This window comes from Nyctibius grandis, chromosome 3 (genome assembly GCF_013368605.1).
Source record: "Nyctibius grandis isolate bNycGra1 chromosome 3, bNycGra1.pri, whole genome shotgun sequence".
Taxonomy (NCBI): domain Eukaryota; kingdom Metazoa; phylum Chordata; class Aves; order Nyctibiiformes; family Nyctibiidae; genus Nyctibius; species Nyctibius grandis.
Genome location: NC_090660.1, coordinates 24,161,290 through 24,181,293, shown reverse-complemented (window position 1 = coordinate 24,181,293; position 20,004 = coordinate 24,161,290). Strand labels below are relative to the sequence as shown.

The window sequence follows — 20,004 nt, the reverse complement described above, 5'->3', positions numbered from 1 at the left end:
TTTCAGAGTCAGAAAACTTCCAAAACTGTTAGCAACTACAGGGAGTATTAAATGACTAGTACTGGCTTGTGAAGTACCAGGAAAAGACAACATAGGGGAGAAAATAGCAATAAGCTGAAAAGAGCACTGGGAAGTTAAAGGCCTCCCAGCCCAGAATGAATTAATTTCTGGTGCCTGCAGGGAAGCCTGAAGTGCCATCTGGCAGCAGGACACAAGCAGTGTGCTTGTGTTGCAAACACACTGCTCAGGACCACTACCGAATCAGCCATCAGGCAGAGACCTGAAGGGCCCATTTAGTCTTTTCTCCTGCTCCAAAGCAGAATACTCTTTATGTCTTTCCTGGCAAATGCCTATCGTGTTGTGAAAAATCCTTCAAACAAAAACCTATTCCAGTTTTTCAGTATCCTTACTAGAGTCACCTTTCTTTGGAGAAAATATTATTCTCTCCACTGTACACTAGCTTTTTGAAAACTTAGTTTCCAGTCAGTCTTCTCTTTTTTTTCACTTAAGAATCCAATGCATTTAATATTTTCTTGGACATTAGGTTTTTGAGACCTTGAACCAGTCTTGCTGAGCCTCTCTGACTCCCATTCTTGCATTGTGGAGAGCCAGGTAAGGGCAATCATTACTTTCAGCACCCAAAGTGTAGCAGGACTTCGATAAAGAATTGGCCCCTAATTCATAATTAGAGGATCATGCAAGTGCTGTAGGAGTTTAACAGCCACAGAGACAAGAACAGTAAATGGCAAGTTGTTGTTGTACCATCTACAGCAAACAGTCAACGTTAACTAGGAAGAGAGGGGAATGCATTTCATCACTTGAAATAACAGGTTTGGTAGTACACAGAACCCCTGGACCTTAGCATACCTGCCTTGAATATATATATTTTTTTTTTCTCCTCCTGTCTTCAGAGACTTAAAGTCACAAGCACTCATTTTGCAGGATAATGAGTTTCTATATAAGCAAATAAAGCTAAAAAACCCCTATAATCTGTATATTTCTAAGCACAGAGTGAGACAGTTGTAATCACAGGTGTTAGAAGTTATATTTTCATTTCAGCCTTCTCCTTCTTTCCTCTGCAGGAAATGCACATTGAGACAATTAAGTAACATGCAATTAGTTATCAAGTGTTTAAAGCTTCTTACTTACCCACTGGAGACATTTCTGGGACACTGGCAACATAAGGCCCATCCAGGAACTTTGGCTCATTATCATTAATGTCCTGCACTTTGATGATGAACTCTGATTCAGGCTCTAGTGGTTTCTTGGTGTCAACATCCACAGCCTGAGCACGGAGTGTGTAGAAAGGTTTTTCTTCTCGATCTAAGCTCCTTATGGCATGAATGTCTCCTGTGGTCTCATCAATGGTAAAAACTGTGCCGGCACCATCTCCTGAAAGGGTATATTTGACAGTGCCCACTCCCTTGTCCAAGTCAGAATGAAGCTTGAGAACAAAAAGAAAAAAAAAGGAAGAAGAACATTAATGGCTTTTTCTAGGTTGGAAGGCAATTATTATTTTCATTTTTTTCTCTCATGTAATAAAAGGCATTAGAGGAACCAATTTCATAAGTCCTTAACTGCCTCTAAGTACATGGAAAAAATGTGGGTAGCATGTTATCTAATATTTTTACCCCCATCTAGCACCCATGACAGAGAGCATTTCAAAATTCTACCTGCTTTCTCCCATGAATACTGTTCACTACTAAAACTGCAATGAATCAGGGCTTCGAATTTGTTATAAACTGAAATTTAAGACCAAGGATGAAAAGCCACCAATAACCACATCAAACAAACATGATATTACATGAGAGAGTTGTGAAAAGCTTTCACAGGCATTTGGCTTTCAGAGAAGCAGAAGGGAACTATCTAATTTTCATTTCACACACATGAGCTTGACGGAATCCTAAACTCAAAGTCAAACCTGGTTTAAAAAAGACAATATACACCTCTTAATTACAGTAAATGCTAAACAGAACTAATAATACTACCTCTTTTGCACAAATATTTGATCGTTTGTTTCTCTCTGTGAGACAGTCACATTGTGGACAGTGTGAAACTAGGAGTTTTCTTGCTCACTGGAAGAATACAGAACTCAATCATGTCTGCCTTAACTCAATTATTTTGGCCTTAAATACCAATATACACATTTTCCAAGCTGTTAATATGTTAAATCTCTATTTTTAATTTGAAAAAATACTCAAATACAGGTTCTGGGATGTTTTTATCCATTTGATCAGTGTCTATACTACTATAATGTGGCCTTAAGCACTATTTCAAATGCAAGAATTTTTGAAATCAAAATACAGTATGATGAACTTCTTTCTCAGATGCCTTTATCTGTTTCATGCTCATCCTTTAAATACATCTAAAAGTTTTGAATAGATACTCAAGGTTACACCACTGATGCTGAAATAGCTTTTAAAATATTCACCTGCTTGTCCCATCTAATCAGGACTAAATAGATCTACTATAATGGCCACAGGTTGGAATGGACTTGTCGAGTGAATTCCCTTAAGCAGTGTAGTAAAGCGATTATGGATATAGGCTTTATTTACATGATGTACTGCCCAAGGTGAAACACAATAGAGGAAACATAGGACATGAAAGGAGATTATGTAGAAAATGAATTACTGAGAAACTAAATGGTTTTGGTAATGGGGCAAGAAGCTAAGCTACAAAGAAAGAGGTAAAGGCAATTATTAACATTTATAGCTATTGCCTTGAAATTGAAAATAGGTCCTTGTGACTGTGAAGAGGTCATGGTTTGTGGGACAGAGAGAACATGAACATAGTCTCTTCTTTGTCTACTTTTTCATCTCACCATTCCTGCTCAGTGAATATACTAGACTGATCTTTCATATAGCTGCTCCCTGCATGTGACTTAAAATTATCTCTCCAGTCCGAAGTAAAGCATTTTGCTTCTTGAGCACTAGTTCACTGTGGAAAGATTCAAAGGAAGTTAATTCTTTTCCTCCTGGGGTGTTAAATATTTCCTTGCTTGCAAAATGAAAAGATAATGCAGCCTGAGATAATTAATGTCTATTTCTTCCTCATCATTTTAATTTAAGTGGCTCACAAGCTTCCTGCTGTTCCATTATAACTTGCTCAGTTAAAACTTAGTATTTTCCTTCCATTATCATATAGAGGCTTACAGAAACACATGGAGTGAAAAAAAAAATCTAAATTATGATGAGAAAGCTCAAAGAAAAAATGTTAGAACTTTATGGAGGAAACCACACAATTTTCTTACTTGTGTCCCTGTATTGAATAAAATATGTCTGAGCTTTATTGTAAAGTCTACCTTGGTCCATACTCCTGGAACTAGGAATATCACAGAGCAAAAGAATGTGGTTTCGAAGCAGGGATTTGTAAACAGGAAAGTGTGCCAAGAATATTGTCTCTACTCCCATCTCCTGTCATCAGATTGGGCACTAAAGCTGAGATGGTTGAGTGTCTTTCTGATTGCCAGCTGAAGGGTTTATGTGCAGCTTGTAACAAATCAGTCTGCATCGCATGCGTTATCCGAGTGCTTGGATTATACTAGAAAGAAATAATTATAGTTGCTTTCCCTACCTGGGGAAAAAGTTAAAAAATATAACAAGAAAAAAGCAAAACAAGGGCTCCTAAGAGAAAGGAAGAGTGAAATACAAAGGCAAGCACAAGCATAGATTTTTTCAAATGTATTGGAGCAAAAAAGATTTATAACCAGCAGCATTAACAGTTCTACAGTTATAGATGTGTTTACCGTGCTTCACAAATATCAGTCAGCTAGTATAACGCAGGAACTATTCCATTGTTTTAAGCAGAGTTGTATTGCTTTGCTTTAGTGGGGATCTGTCACACTGTATTTAATCATCAAATCATGCTAATCTGCTGATTTCGATATAGGCTTTTTAGATGTCATTGCTAGATAACAGGCAAATGCATGCGTCTTAGCAACTCACATTGAGCTATGCTAACCTAGGATGGTTGGTGAAAGAGTCTAGGGCACAAGTTGTTTTCTCCTCCCTCCTTCCATTTTCAGGTGATGACGTGGGATGCAATAGTAGGATTCTCTCTATTAATGCCTGGCTACGAGACTGGTGCTACAGGCAGGGCTTTGGGTTCTTTGATAATGGCTGGTTTTATAAGACACCAGGCGTGACCGTAATACATGGGGAAGGTTTATGTCGTAGGGGCAAAAGGGTTCTGGGATAGGAATTAGCAGGGCTCATTCGCAAAGCTTTAAACTAGATTCGAAGGGGGATGGGGTAGTAGCTGGGCTTGCACCACTGGGGCAACGCTCTAGTGTTGAGGTAGACCAGGAGGCCTCCCATCCCCCTAGGGTGAAATCGGTGTGCTCAGCTCGCTCCCTGAAATGCCTGTACACCAATGCACGCAGCATGGGGAATAAACAGGAGGAGTTGGAAATCTGTGTTCGGTCGGGGGGCTATGATTTAGTGGCAATCACAGAGACTTGGTGGGACGCCTCGCATGACTGGAATGTGGTCATGGATGGCTATGTCTTGTTCAGGAAAGACAGGCCGCTAAGGAGAGGTGGTGGAGTTGCTCTTTATGTGAGTGAGCAGCTAGAATGTATTGAGTTCTGTCCAGGGGCGGATCAGGAGTGAGTTGAGAGTTTGTGGGTGCAAATTAAGGGGCAGGCTGGCAGGGGTGATACTGTTGTGGGTGTCTATTACAGGCCACCAGATCAGGATGAGGAGGGGGATGAGGCCTTCTACAGGCAGCGGAGAGCAGTCTCGCAATTACAGGGCCTGGTTGTCGAGGGGGATTTCAACTACCCTGATATTTGCTGGGAGGCCTACTCAGCCAGCCATCCTCAGTCCAGGAGGTTCCTCCAGTGCATTGATGATAACTTTCTGATGCAAATGGTGGATGAGCCAACTAGGAGAGGAGCGCTGCTGGATCTTATCCTCACTAACAAGGAGGGTCTGGTTGAAGAGGTGAAGGTTGAGGGCAGCCTTGGTTGTAGTGACCATGAGATGGTAGAGTTCAGGATCTCATGTGGCAGGAACAGAATAGCTAGCAGAATCACAACCCTGGACTTCAGGAGGGCCAACTTTGGCCTTTTCAAGCAATTGCTAGGGGAAATCCCATGGGACAGGGTACTAGAAGGTAAGGGGGCTGAAGACAGTTGGTTAGCATTCTAGGACTGCTTCTTCCGAGCTCAAGATCAGAGCATCCCAGCAGGTAGGAAGTCAAGGAAGGGTACCAGGAGACCTGCATGGTTAAACAGGGAACTGCTGGGCAAACTCAAGTGGAAGAAGAGGGTGTACAGATTGTGGAAGGAGGGGCTGGCCACTTGGGAGGAATATAAGTCTGTTGTCAGAGGATGTAGGGAGGCAACTAGGAAAGCTAAGGCCTCCTTGGAATTAAACCTTGCAAGAGAGGTCAAGGACAACAGAAAGGGCTTCTTCAAATACATTGCAGGTAAAGCCAACACTAGAGGCAATGTAGGCCCACTGATGAATGAGGTGGGGGTCCTGGAGACAGAGGATAAAAAGAAGGCAGAGTTACTGAATGCCTTCTTTGCCTCTGTCTATACTGCTGGAGGCTGTCCTGAGGAGCCCCGGACCCCTGAGGCCCCAGAAGAAGTCAGGATAGAGGAGGAATCTGTCTTGGTAGATGAGGGCTGGGTCAGGGACCAATTAAGCAATCTGGACGTCCATAAATCCATGGGCCCTGATGGGATGCACCCGCGGGTGCTGAGGGAGCTGGCGGAAGTCATTGCTAGGCCACTCTCCATCATCTTTGCTAAGTCGTGGGCAACGGGAGAGGTGCCTGAGGACTGGAGGAAAGCGAATGTCACTCCAGTCTTCAAAAAGGGCAAGAAGGAGGACCCGGGTAACTATAGACCGGTCAGCCTCACCTCCATCCCCGGAAAGGTGATGGAACAACTTGTTCTTGGTGCTGTCTCTAGGCACATCAAGGATAGGGGGATCATTAGGGGCACTCAGCATGGCTTCACCAAGGGGAAGTCATGCTTAACCAACTTGATAGCCTTTTATGAGGACAGAACCCGGTGGATAGATGATGGGAAAGCTGTGGATGTGGTCTCTCTTGATTTCAGTAAAGCGTTTGACACGGTCTCCCACAGCATCCTCGCAGCTAAACTGAGGAAGTGTGGTCTGGATGATCGGGTAGTGAGGTGGATTGTGAACTGGCTGAAGGAAAGAAGCCAGAGAGTGGTGGTCAATGGGACTGAGTCCAGTTGGAGGCCTGTGTCTAGCGGAGTCCCTCAAGGGTCGGTACTTGGACCAGTTCTGTTCAATATATTCATTAATGACTTGGATGAGGGAATAGAGTGCACTGTCAGCAAGTTCGCTGATGACACAAAACTGGGAGGAGTGGCTGACACAACGGAAGGCTGCGCAGCCATTCAGAGAGACCTGGACAGGCTGGAGAGTTGGGCGGGGAGAAATTTAATGAAATATAACAAGGGCAAGTGTAGAGTCCTGCATCTGGGCAAGAACAACCCCATGTATGAGTACAAGTTGGGGGCAGAGCTGTTGGAGAGCAGCGTAGGGGAAAGGGACCTGGGGGTCCTAGTGGACAACAGGATGACCATGAGCCAGTAGTGTGCCCTTGTGGCCAAGAAGGCCAATGGCATCCTGGGGTGTATTAGAAGGGGTGCGGTTAGCAGGTCGAGAGAGGTTCTCCTCCCCCTCTACTCTGCCCTGGTGAGGCCGCATCTGCAATATTGTGTCCAGTTCTGGGCCCCTCAGTTCAAGAAGGACAGGGAACTGCTAGAGAGAGTCCAGCACAGAGCCACGAAGATGATTAAGGGAGTGGAACATCTCCCTTATGAGGAGAGGCTGAGGGAGCTGGGTCTCTTTAGCTTAGAGAAGAGGAGACTGAGGGGTGACCTCATTAATGTTTATAAATATGTCAAGGGCAAGTGTCATGAGGATGGAGCCAGGCTCTTCTCAGTGACATCCCTTGACAGGACAAGGGGCAATGGGTGCAAGCTGGAACACAGGAGGTTCCGCATAAATATGAGGAAAAACTTCTTTACGGTGAGGGTGACCGAACACTGGAACAGGCTGCCCAGAGAGGTTGTGGAGTCTCCTTCTCTGGAGACATTCAAAACCCGCCTGGACGCGTTCCTGTGTGATATGGTCTAGGCAATCCTGCTCCGGCAGGGGGATTGGACTAGATGATCTTTCGAGGTCCCTTCCAATACCTAACATTCTGTGAATCCGTGATTCTGTGATTTGTGGGGCAATTCAACATTACTAAGTGTCAAATTACAGTAGGGGAATAGCTGATCGATTTAATTTCAAATGAACAAAATTCTCCAAAAATAAAAGGCAGGCCACACTGAGATTCAGATGCAAGGTCAGATAGAGAGGAGTTAGTATAGACTGGACTTGCACAACACTAGAAAATAATCCTGACTTTCAATGCCTGAAATTTTCCAGAAAGCAGTTTAGGCTAAAGAACTAGTGCTTGCCAGTGTGTCTCTGATTTATGTGTTACAAGCTGTACTGCACTAGAAGAAAAGACATTTATTTTTTTTTGTGCTGAAAAACATAGAGAAGATTTGTGAGAGACTAGTTTTTCTGACACTGTGTCCAGCAGTAATTTTGGTTTTGTATCCCATTTCTCCTTCTTGCTTGTACTTATTTTCTAATTCTTGCTCTTCTGCTATTTGAGCAAAACTACAGGACAAGAGAGCAAGTGCTCAAATCTTACCGAAAACCCTGTAATGTGTTTACATTTCAGAATTATTTGAATTTACTGCAACAAGGAGGTACAAATTAATATATTCACATGGGTTTTTCTTACTGTTATGTTTTAGCTGTAAATCCTGAATATTAAAAATGCCATAAAGGTTTGGAAAAGCAAGGGATTCATTTCTACTTTTGCTCAAATCTGCTCTGTTATTCTCACTACCTAAGTAACACAGAGTTTAGTGTCAGATCTTTGGGCAAATCTACCCCAAGTGTAAAATTAATGGCTGCTTGCAGCAAACCCTGCTAGTGTAGAAAATGATTAATATTTTTTTGTGATGGCAGATGAAGACACATCATCCCATTAATTCTTGCTAATGTGTGCAAACAATAACACATATGGCAAAGGAAATGACTGATAAAAAAATCAAGTATGAATAACAAGATGGAGGCTATTGTGAAATACATTGCGTAAATCTATGCAGAAACTATGACAGTGTTCTTGAATCATATCCAATATCAGATGCCAGACTGAGTGTCACGGTTTAAAGCTGGGCTGGCTATTAACCAGGTGGCAGATGCTCTCTGTTAACCCTCTCCCCCCCCTCCAAGGGAAAGGGAAAAGGGAGAGAGACTTATGGGTTGGAAAGTTAAAACAGTTGTAATAAACTATAATAATGAAAAAAAGAGTATAATAACAATAATAATAGAAATAATCAAATATATACAAATATATACAAAACCAAGACTGAGAGCTTGGAAATCCTCCTCAGGCAGAGTTGCTCCCCCAGCATGGGCAGAGGGGAAAATGCAGTAGCTCTCCCCAGCACAGGCAGAGGGGAAAAGGCAGTAGTTCCCTGCCATCACACCTGCAGGCTTTTAACTGGAAACTGACAAAGCTGGTACCAATCAGTGGGAGACAGGAGGGCCCCTCCCTCCTGGGCCCCACCTCCAGGAGGCAGTGGGTTAGTGATAAATAGGAAAGTGAGAATGACATGTATGGGATGGAATACCTCGTTGGTCAATCTTGGGTCACCTGCCCTGTCTGCTCCTCCCTGCAGGTGCGAGCCCCCTTCGGCTCTTCACTCATAAGCAGTGAGGAATTTAGCAGTGACCTTGGTTTCTCTAAGACTAATTGGCCTGGTTTGGGCCAAACCAGGACATTCCACCCCTTATTCCATACCATTCACGTCATACTCAGATCACCACTACCTTTTCATTTTCAAATATATATACACATATCACTAGTTTATGATTCATCTCTATACAAAAAGTTCATTAAGTTCATTTGGTTCAGGATTGTGGGTTTCCATCGGGCCAGCAGTCTCTCAGCAGTCTCTCTTTTGTCATGGTTCGTGCCCACGGGTTGCAGGTTAAAGATGTCAGACTCGAGGAGGTTACTGGACGCCACTTGATGAAGCTCCGGTCTCATCACCACTGTCTTAACCTGAAAGACACTTATGCAGCAACAACATACAGTTCAGAATTAAGTAGTCTCGCCCAGAATCAGATCACCTTCAGGGACACATCGGACTTCACCATCTTGCAACATCACCCACCAAGTACATCCAGGTCCCTGAGCAAAAGCAATCCCACGAATGGGTTTACCTTTGCCCGTTACAGGAAGAATCCAGACAGTTTTTCCCAATAGATTCCTTTCATGCACCACCAGGACTTTATCTCCTTCTACTGTATGTAGAAGGTCTGACTGAGCAGGGCCAGCTCGATTGATAGATCCCCTGGTGTTAACTAGCCAGGTAGCTTGTGCCAGATGTTTATCCCAGTTTTTAAAGGTTCCACCCCCCATTGCTTTCAGGGTAGTTTTTAACAGCCCATTATACCGTTCAATTTTCCCAGAGGCTGGTGCATGATAGGGGATGTGGTATACCCGTTCAATGCCATGCTCTTTGGCCCAGTTGTCTATGAGACTGTTTTTGAAATGAGTCCCATTGTCCGACTCAATTCTCTCTGGTGTGCCGTGTCGCCACAAGATTTGCTTTTCGAGGCCCAGAATAGTGTTCCGGGCAGTGGCATGGGGCACAGAGTATGTTTCCAACCATCCGGTGGTCGCCTCCACCATGGTAAGCACATAGCGTTTACCCTGGCGGGTTTGAGGGAGTGTGATATAGTCAATTTGCCAGGCCTCCCCATATTTGTATTTCAACCACCGCCCCCCATACCACAAAGGTTTTAACCGTTTGGCTTGCTTAATTGCGGCGCATGTTTCACAATCATGGATAACCTGTGCAATAGAGTCCATGGTTAAGTCCACCCCTCGGTCACGAGCCCATCTGTATGTTGCATCTCTTCCTTGATGACCTGAAGTATCATGAGCCCACCGAGCTAAAAATAGTTCACCTTTGTGTTCCCAGTCCAAATCTATTTGGAACACTTTAGCAGCTTGATCCGCTTGTTGGTTGTTTCGATGTTCCTCAGTTGCCCGACTTTTAGGTACATGAGCATCTACATGACGTGCCTTCACGACTAGTTTCTCTAGCCGAGCAGCAATATCTTGCCACAATTCAGCAGCCCAAATAGGTTTCCCTTTGCGCTGCCAGTTGCTTCGCTTCCACTGCTTTAACCACCCCCACAAGGCATTTGCTACCATCCATGAGTCAGTATAAAGATACAGCCTTGGCCACTTTTCTCGTTCAGCAATGCCTAAAGCCAGCTGGATGGCTTTTACCTCTGCGAATTGACTTGATTCACCTTGTCCTTCTGTGGCTTCTGTGACTCGTCGTATGGGACTCCATACAGCAGCTTTCCACTTCCGATGCTTTCCTACAAGACGGCAGGATCCATCGGTGAACAGGGCATACTGCTTCTCATCCTCTGGTAGTTCATTATACGGTGGGGCTTCTTCAGCACGTGTCACCTCCTTTTCTGGTGGCATTCCGAAGTCTTGGCCTTCTGGCCAGTCCATGATCACTTCTAAGATTCCTGGGCGATTAGGGTTTCCTATTCGAGCCCTCTGTGTAATTAATGCAATCCATTTACTCCATGTAGCATCAGTTGCATGATGGGTAGTGGGAACCTTACCCTTGAACATCCAGCCTAGTACTGGTAATCGAGGTGCTAGGAGAAGTTGTGCTTCAGTACCAATTACCTCTGAAGCAGCTCTAACTCCTTCATATGCTGTCAGTATCTCTTTTTCAGTTGGGGTGTAATTGGCCTCGGAACCCTTGTATCCTCGACTCCAAAATCCTAGGGGTCGACCTCGAGTCTCCCCTGGTACTTTCTGCCAGAGGCTCCAGGTAGGACCATTGTCCCCAGCTGCGGTGTAGAGCACATTTTTAACATCTTGTCCCATACGGACTGGTCCAAGGGCTACTGCATGCACAATCTCTTTAATCTGTTCAAAAGCCTGTTGTTGTTCAGGGCCCCACTGAAAATCATTCTTCTTTCTGGTCACTTGATAAAGAGGGCGTACAATCTGGCTGTAATCTGGAATATGCATTCTCCAGAAACCCACAACGCCTAAGAAGGCTTGTGTTTCCTTTTTGTTAGTTGGTGGGGACATAGCTGTTATTTTGTTGATCACCTCTATCGGGATCTGGCGACGCCCATCTTGCCATTTAATCCCTAAAAACTGGATCTCCCGGGCAGGTCCCTTGACCTTGCCTCTTTTTATGGCAAAACCAGCTTTCAGAAGAATTTGAATTATTTTCTCTCCTTTGTCAAAAACTTCTGCTGCTGTATCACCCCACACAATGATGTCATCAATGTATTGCAAATGTTCTGGAGCTCCACCCTTTTCTAGTGCAGTCTGGATCAGTCCATGGCAAATAGTAGGACTGTGTTTCCACCCCTGGGGCAGTCGATTCCAGGTGTACTGGATACCTCTCCAGGTAAAAGCAAACTGTGCCCTGCACTTTGGTGCCAAGGGAATAGAGAAAAATGCATTAGCAATGTCTATGGTGGCATACCACTTGGCTGCCTTTGTCTCCAGTTCGTATTGAAGTTCTAGCATGTCTGGCACAGCAGCACTCAGCGGTGGCGTAACTTCATTTAGGCCACAATAGTCCACAGTTAATCTCCATTCTCCATCAGACTTTCGCACTGGCCATATAGGACTATTAAAGGGTGAGCGAGTCTTGCCAATCACTCCTTGATTTTCTAATTGTCTAATCAGTTTATGAATGGGGATCAGGGAGTCTCGATTGGTGCGATATTGTCGTCGGTGCACCGTGGCAGTAGCAATTGGCACCTGTTGTTCTTCAACCTTCAGCAACCCCACAACAGAAGGATCTTCTGAGAGTCCAGGCAAGGTAGACAGCTGTTTAATGTCCTCAGTCTCTACAGCTGCTATACCAAAGGCCCATCTATACCCTTTTGGGTCCTTAAAATACCCTCTCTTGAGGTAGTCTATGCCAAGGATGCACGGAGCATCTGGGCCAGTCACAATGGGGTGCTTTTTCCATTCATTTTTAGTTAGGCTCACTTCGGCCTCCAATACAGATAACACTTGAGATCTTCCTGTTACTCCTGAAATGCTGATAGGTTCTGCCGCTTTATGATTCGATGGCATTAGGGTGCACTGTGCACCAGTGTCTACCAAGGCTCGATACCTTTGTGGTTTTAATGTGCCAGGCCATCGAATCCACACAGTCCAATAAACTCGGTTGTCCCCTTCCTCCACCTGGCTGGAGGCAGGGCCCCCCTAATTAAGAAATGGATTCGTGCTGCTCACAGGGACTGGACCTTCATTTCTCCTATTCACACTTGGGAAAAAGTGATTTGAGGCCCATCTACCCTGGCTGGGGTCCTGCTCACTGGTAACTGGAGCAGCCATCCTTCTAGAAAAATTCTCTCTGGTATTTCTTTTAGCTTGCAACTCACGTACTCGTGCCTGTAGGGTACTGGTAGGTTGTCTATGCCATCTGTTCATGTCCTCCCCATAACCACGCAGGGCAAACCACAGGATACCTCGTGATGTGTTCCGTTTCCTTTGAGCTGGTCCTGTAGGAGAGCGTTTGCTCCTAACAGCTGCAACGCGGGCCTGTGTAGGTAGAGAGTCAAGTTTATTCTCGATCTTGGACAGTTTGTCTGACAGTTGTTTAAATGAGTCCTTGTTCTCCTTAGTCAGTTTTTCCACAGCTGAGATGCGTGCCTGCAGTGGGGAAGAAATACTATCTTCATACTGTCGCATACAGTTACCCATTTCGCCCACAGCAGAACGTGCCATATCATCTTCTCCCCAGACTAATATTGACAATGTATGGGTATATGTCGGTGGAGCATTCTTCACAACCTTCCGGAACATGGATCGGTTGCATTCCACTTCATCAGGATCTACAGGATCTACAACTTCCCATGGGTGTCTATAAATGATCTCTTGCACAGCCAGTTCTCTAAGGTAGTTAATACCTTTTTCTATAGTGGTCCATTTGCTGAGGTGGCTCATAACATCATCTTTATAGGGATACCTGCTCTTTACAGCTGACAAGAGTCGCCTCCAGAGACTGACAGTGTTTGACTTTCTTGCGAGCGCCTTATCAATACCACCATCTCTGGACAGGGATCCCAACTGTCTGGCTTCTCTGCCATCTAATTGCATGCTGTCTGCCCCGTTATCCCAGCATCGGAGCAGCCAGGTAATAATAGGTTCACCGTCATAACGGCTGAAGTCTTTCCTTATATTTCTCAGGTCCTTCAGGGATAAGGAGTGGTAGGTTATCTCTACGTCCGAGTCCTCTTGTGATAGTTCTGCTTTAGAAGGACCTTTCTTCTGTGATGGGTCTGCTTTAAAAGGACGATCGAGGAAACCCCCATCTGTGTCAGGCCCTAACTCTGCCTGAGAAGGGCCCTCACCTGGGTCATATGATGGCTCTGCCTTAGAAGGCTCTGAGTCATCATCCTTCTCTTCACAAGCTGATTTCTTTTGGTATTTCTTCCTGGTTACAGGAGCAATTGGTACAGATTCGATAGATGCTGGGGTCTGAGTAGATGCAGTGGCTGTCGTGGGAGTGCTGAGAGTCTGAGTAGCTGCAGTGGCCATCTTGGGGGGTGTAGCAGCTGTGGTACAGGCTGCCGAGGTTTCAGTGGGTTTAGTGGCTGTAGCGGCAGTACACACTGTAGGATCTGAGGTGGCTGCATAACACCTACAACTGTTCCTGCACCGATATTTAATCTTATCCCACATCAGAAACACATCCAGGACAACCAAAAATAAAAACATGCCACCTAGACAGCACCATCCTAATTTCGCAAAATCTAGTGGAATCAGCTTGGCAGAAAAGGAGAAGGTACTATTTCCCAAAGTAAAACTGGAAGTGTAATCATTAACAGAATCAGCTAAAGGACGCCTGGAGCGTGCAGATCAAGTCGCTGCTACTGATTCGCGATTAAAGCTGCCCATCATTGTGTCATAGAGATAAGAGATCGGAATATTAACTGCCCAGTTCATCACAGCATAAATAAGTATCAAACCCCATACCAAAACAATACATTTCGACCAGCGCCCACTGCTAAACTGCATGTAAACATTCATAAGAAGCAAGCAATAACACAGTGCCCACGGCGGGTAGGGCATCATTGCAATACTCAACTGTGAAAGAAACTCCATAAAAAGATGAGATAACACAGCATTCAAAAATGACATCACCATCTTCACTATCTGTTTTAACTTTCCAATCCCTCGTAAATCTCAAAGGAAGAAATCTGATATTCTCTCAGCTGAGCTCTCCGGGTCTCCTCCCACCAGAGCCAGGATTCAACTTATCAGAGCAACCTGTTGGAGCTTCTCTCGTGCCCCACGTTGGGCACCAATAAATCTGTCACGGTTTAAAGCTGGGCTGGCTATTAACCAGGTGGCAGATGCTCTCTGTTAACCCTCTCCCCCCCCTCCAAGGGAAAGGGAAAAGGGAGAGAGACTTATGGGTTGGAAAGTTAAAACAGTTTTAATAAACTATAATAATGAAAAAAAGAGTATAATAACAATAATAATAGAAATAATCAAATATATACAAATATATACAAAACCAAGACTGAGAGCTTGGAAATCCTCCTCAGGCAGAGTTGCTCCCCCATCACGGGCAGAGGGGAAAATGCAGTAGTTCCCTGCCATCACACCTGCAGGCTTTTAACTGGAAACTGACAAAGCTGGTACCAATCAGTGGGAGACAGGAGGGCCCCTCCCTCCTGGGCCCCACCTCCAGGAGGCAGTGGGTTAGTGATAAATAGGAAAGTGAGAATGACATGTATGGGATGGAATACCTCGTTGGTCAATCTTGGGTCACCTGCCCTGTCTGCTCCTCCCTGCAGGTGCGAGCCCCCTTCGGCTCTTCACTCATAAGCAGTGAGGAATTTAGCAGTGACCTTGGTTTCTCTAAGACTAATTGGCCTGGTTTGGGCCAAACCAGGACACTGAGTCAGTCTACAAGTCCATGTGATCTAGCAATCTGAAAGCTAGTTTGCTTCAGAGAGGATGAAAAAGTTGGTAATAATGCACTACAAGCACATCTGAGAGAAATTATTTATTCAGTTCTTCAGGCAGTTATGTCCAATTCCTAACAAGCAGCATGATTATTTGTATTTTTGCAATAAATTAAGACCTTACTGCTTGAATAACCCAGTGTTAGTAACTCCAAGTCACTTCAAGAGTTCATACACCTGCACAAATCATTTGATATTACATATGAAACCACGTGAAAGATCAAGAAATGCATTAGCTGCTGAACTTCAAGAACTGCTGTATACTAGGAATATTTAACATCCCTAAATTGATATATTCACCCTGTGATATACTTTGAGATTCTAAGTCTTATTCCATTGCCAATTTCACACTCTGAAAAAAATTTCACTGTTCAATTTATTTATTGCTAGTAGATCAATTTAAATGCTATAATTGCAATGCATATCTGGACCAAAAACACTGCTAAATATTCCAAGATATTAACCCTTCCTTGCATGCACAACAGTAGCAGTGATCCATCCCATATCTGTATCTTCACATCATTTTTCATTATGTAATATATTTTAGGACCTTATTTCATTATTTCCTCTGCCTGTATCTACTTCCAAGTATCTCCATTTGCTCTGTAGCCACCAGCTCCTCCCCCTGCCCTTTCTTGGGTAAGATGCACAATGAAAACTGTTCAAGAAGTCAAAAGAGCCAATTAATTCCAGTATTAACTAAGACTGCAAATACGGAATTACGTCCTAAGCTGAGGAAAGGAAAAAAGGTCATCGTTGTATGGAAAACAGACGCAAGCAGAGCTGTTTTGGCAGTCCTCAACTGCAAAAGTCTGTGTGTTGGAACGGGGATGGCCACTACAGGAGAGAAGGGTGTAAATGAGCCTAGAGAAACCTTTGATATCAACCATCTAAGAAGACTTTCTATTTGGCGCATTACCCTTTCTTTTAAAAGATACTTATTCTACACATATTTTCTATTGGCAAGAACTCTATGGTCTACACAGATTGCATAGCTCCTTTTAAAAACTTGTAATTAGATTTTGATGTATTGTTTTTATACAAACACATTTTTTGCTTCCCCCTAAAAATACAGAAATTTGAAGATTTTCCCAAGATAAAAGGGTGGTTGTGTCAGAGACTTTAATTCAGGAAACTGCGTAATAAAAAAACCCAATACAATTATTGCTGCTAATCAAATACAATCAAATATTTTTTCTTTCCTCCACTCTCCATCACCCCCCGCCCCCCCCCCCCCCCCCCACACACACACACTCCTCCAGAGGACGTTTAGAGACAAGGCAAAAATCTGCTCACAACATCCTGAGTGCAAGTGTTTCTTGATCCTAAAAATTTGGATTACCTAGGGCATCTTCTGAATACTCAGTTAACATGCATTAATCAGCCAACACTGCAGACTAAAGCTTGTGTTGGGAGGAGTTAGGACACTACTAAAAAATGGGTCAGATGAACAACAATTTGCAAAATAGGCATACAGAAAGAAGTAGCAACTAAAATTATAGAAGCCTAGAATCATTTAGGTTGGAAAAGACCTTTAAGATCATTGAGTCCAACCATAAAATGATGAGGTAAAAGAAAGATGAACAAACCCAGAAAATAATGTTTTTTTTAAAGGTCATTTGGAAAAGATGGTTTTGTTTCCTTTTATGACTGAATATTATTTGCAATAGGATGAGCTGTCCTTGTACTAGCTTTGTACAGGGCTTTTACAAGACCCCCATCCATGACTAGGCTTTCTTAGTGATATGACAATTTTAAACAATAATTTAAAATGTCAGTTAAAGGATGTGTATGTATACATATAAAATATATAAATATAGATATTAAAAAATATACCAAGGATAAAAAAATAATTATTTGAACTAGCAAGTTGTGCATATCATATCACCATGACTAATTTTCTTAGGGATGTATTGCTATGGCTTTTCTTCCTATGTTTAGTAAAATACCTACTTCCAAGAATTGTCATTCTTTGGTCTAATTTTTATAAAAATGGTAATAGACAACATAGTTCTGCATTTTGAAATATCTTTTGTACACTGTCCAAATTAGATTAGAATACTTTCTTATTCAAGAGGAACTAAATAAAAAGGTTTTCTACTCTTTTTTCTAATGATTCCTGTTTGGCAAATAAAGCTGAGCTTTATTTAAATTAAAACACCGATTACCCAATTAAACAAAACATTATCTCCTTCTGTCACGGGATTTAGTTTAAGCGTACTAAGTCAGACCAGCCTTTTACAATAATTAGTGTGGTTGCCAGTTAGTAATGTGATGGCGAATAGGTCATTGGCAAGGAATAAAACCAGTCAGTTTTTATGGTCAGTTCAAATGAATCCTCATCCCTACCAACATCACTGACATGAGGGGTCGGGGATTGTTATTCTTCTAATTCTGATCTACAATAACATTTTGTATATTTGCATTATGCAATAATAACACTTGCAAAAGCACATTCCAAAATGATTATTTTTTTCTTTCATGGAATGCAATTGCCCATAGACAGGAAAAAGTATTGCTGAATGAAAATATTTATGCACTAGTAAAATACTGAAAGAATAAAAGTCTATCAATAATATCTCATTACAATGATTATACAAGTAATTATATATGTAAGTTACAAGTTCATGTATTTCTGATGATGACTTTTACATCCCTATTTCAGCTGGAGTTGATGCGTATAGAAACACTGTGTTCTGGTCCTCTCATACTTTAATCAATATTGGAACTCTTTTTTTTATTAAATTATTCTTACTGAACTCATGTAACTCCATGTTACAATGTGCTCTACGTATGTATGCTGATAGGTTTAAGTCCACCGTTATGTTGAATTCCATTTGAGAGAAATGTTCTGCAGAATGGTAACAGCTGATGGGACCCTGAATCTGCTGAGGCCTCTAGGTATTACCACAGTAAAGTAAACAACATAATCACAAGTCCCAACAACAAATTCCATCATCAGCCATTAGACAACAGAAGACAGAATTTGAAGAAATTTATCAACTTCCAATTTCTTCTTTCTCCAATGCAATTTTATACATCCTGCTGAAGTAATATCAGCTACAATGAAGCATGCAGCTGCTGATGACAGCTCAGTGGAAAATGATTTCACCATCTCATTAAATTTTTATAATTTCAGAATTTTTCAAAGTATTTAACAGGAACAGAGCAGGGGATTGAATCTGAAACCCCTGCAGTCCAAAGACCTTAATGCATCAGATGGGAAAGGTGAGGTTGTGCCATGTATCCTCATGCATAAATGTGGCCTTTTCCTTTCTTTTCACTACTGTGCACTTAAAACCTATGATAAACTATCTTCTGGTTCGAAAGAGTCTGTGCAACACATCACATTTGTGTTACAAATGAATGCATTTCAGTTGGCACCAGTGAAGTTGGTTTGATTTACACCTGTGAAAGCAATGGCGCTCCCTCTGAACTAGTGCCTGGCTGGAGTCCTGGTGGCTAAGTCGGAGCATAACGCTGATGCCCGAAACTGAGAAATGAGGGAAGGAAATTTGCCACAAACAAGGACCTGGGGAAAAACCATAACAGCTTTCAGCAGCAGATTTTTGTATCCCTTTTCAAGACAATACTTATTAATTCTTTAAACTAAATGAAGAAAAGACAACATTACAATGAAATTCTACATTCTTGCTATTTAATTGTACAAGATCTGCAAAACACCCAATGGCATTGCTGTAATTAATGAAAATTGTAAGTGTAGAGAGGTGGTGCTCTTTTTAGGTAGCATATAAGACTGTAGTATTTCGTTTTTTGCAACAGGAATCACTGTAAGAATATTAAAAAGACCAGCGTCTCTCTGGATGCCACATACTGAGAGTAATACATTATTTTGCGTTATGTTCCCTGCTATATCCCTTCTACAACATATATAAAAGATTAATGCATGAAAATATGAATTATGCTGTATGAATAAATATAATAAAAATAGATACTAGATACCTAGGAAGCCTTTACATGAAACATGCTATATCTATAACAAAATTTGTAAGACACCTATTAGAGGAGTGTTCATAATTTCTAATGACTGCCTAATTATATTTATGAAGACAGTCTCTCTGAAGATCACCAGATAACCACTGTTTAAAAAGCTGACAACAAGCAGGACCTTTACATTGCAAAGTGTCACTGAAATTAAGCTATTGGCAAGGTTAGGTATTTTCAGTCTAAAATGAGGTGTTTATGCTTGTGAAGTGACAAAATCAATTTTCTTTCAAGTGTGTGTGAACGTGATCCATTTTCTGTAGAGTTATAGTCTATAGATGTCTTAAGCTGCAAGAAATCATGGTTAATTTTCCTTATTCCTTATATGTTAACTACTTGGGCTTTACACGGAAAATACCATTAGTGTCAGAGGACACACGCTTGAATACCAAATCCAACATGATCAATATATGAGATTCCTCATCTCATCTAATAATAGGTCATGACATTTTGGACATTTTTTCTCTTGAGATTTAATTTCCCGTGGAAGTTATAGCTACATCTGCTCAGTTGCACGACCTTTTTTTTCTCTCACAGGAATTGCCCTACTGATGCCAGTGGGAATATCTTTGTGTAGGCTGTAGGATTAGCTATGAGTATGTCACAGAGAAGACAGTATACTGTATGCCATTCTGCTTCTGAAGTGACAGACAAAAAGACAGCTGCCTGCTGATGGCCGCCACAGCAAATAGGGGCTATGGAATGACATCCACTGCTGGAAGAGATAATGGCTCTGAGCAGCTTCCCACTCCTTCCCTTGGTGGCATTCACTCCTCCACCCCAAATGACTGGAGCTAACTGAATTCCCTTGAACTCCTTTATATCATACTGTCCCATCTAGCTGGCCTTTGTAAGCGTGGCTCTTCTGAAATTAATAAAATTCAAACTTCCT

General features: G+C 42.5%; 1 protein-coding gene across 2 annotated transcripts in view; it reads right to left on the bottom strand.

The window, feature by feature from the left end:
• CDH12 (cadherin 12) overlaps window positions 1-20,004 on the bottom strand; it is a 184,378-nt gene that overhangs the window by 134,580 nt on the left and 29,794 nt on the right. For both annotated transcript variants that reach the window (XM_068397004.1, XM_068397005.1), the window contains exon 2: window positions 1,150-1,444. In XM_068397004.1, coding sequence (XP_068253105.1) covers window positions 1,150-1,444 — 295 coding nt within the window. The remainder of the gene's footprint in view (window positions 1-1,149; window positions 1,445-20,004) is intronic.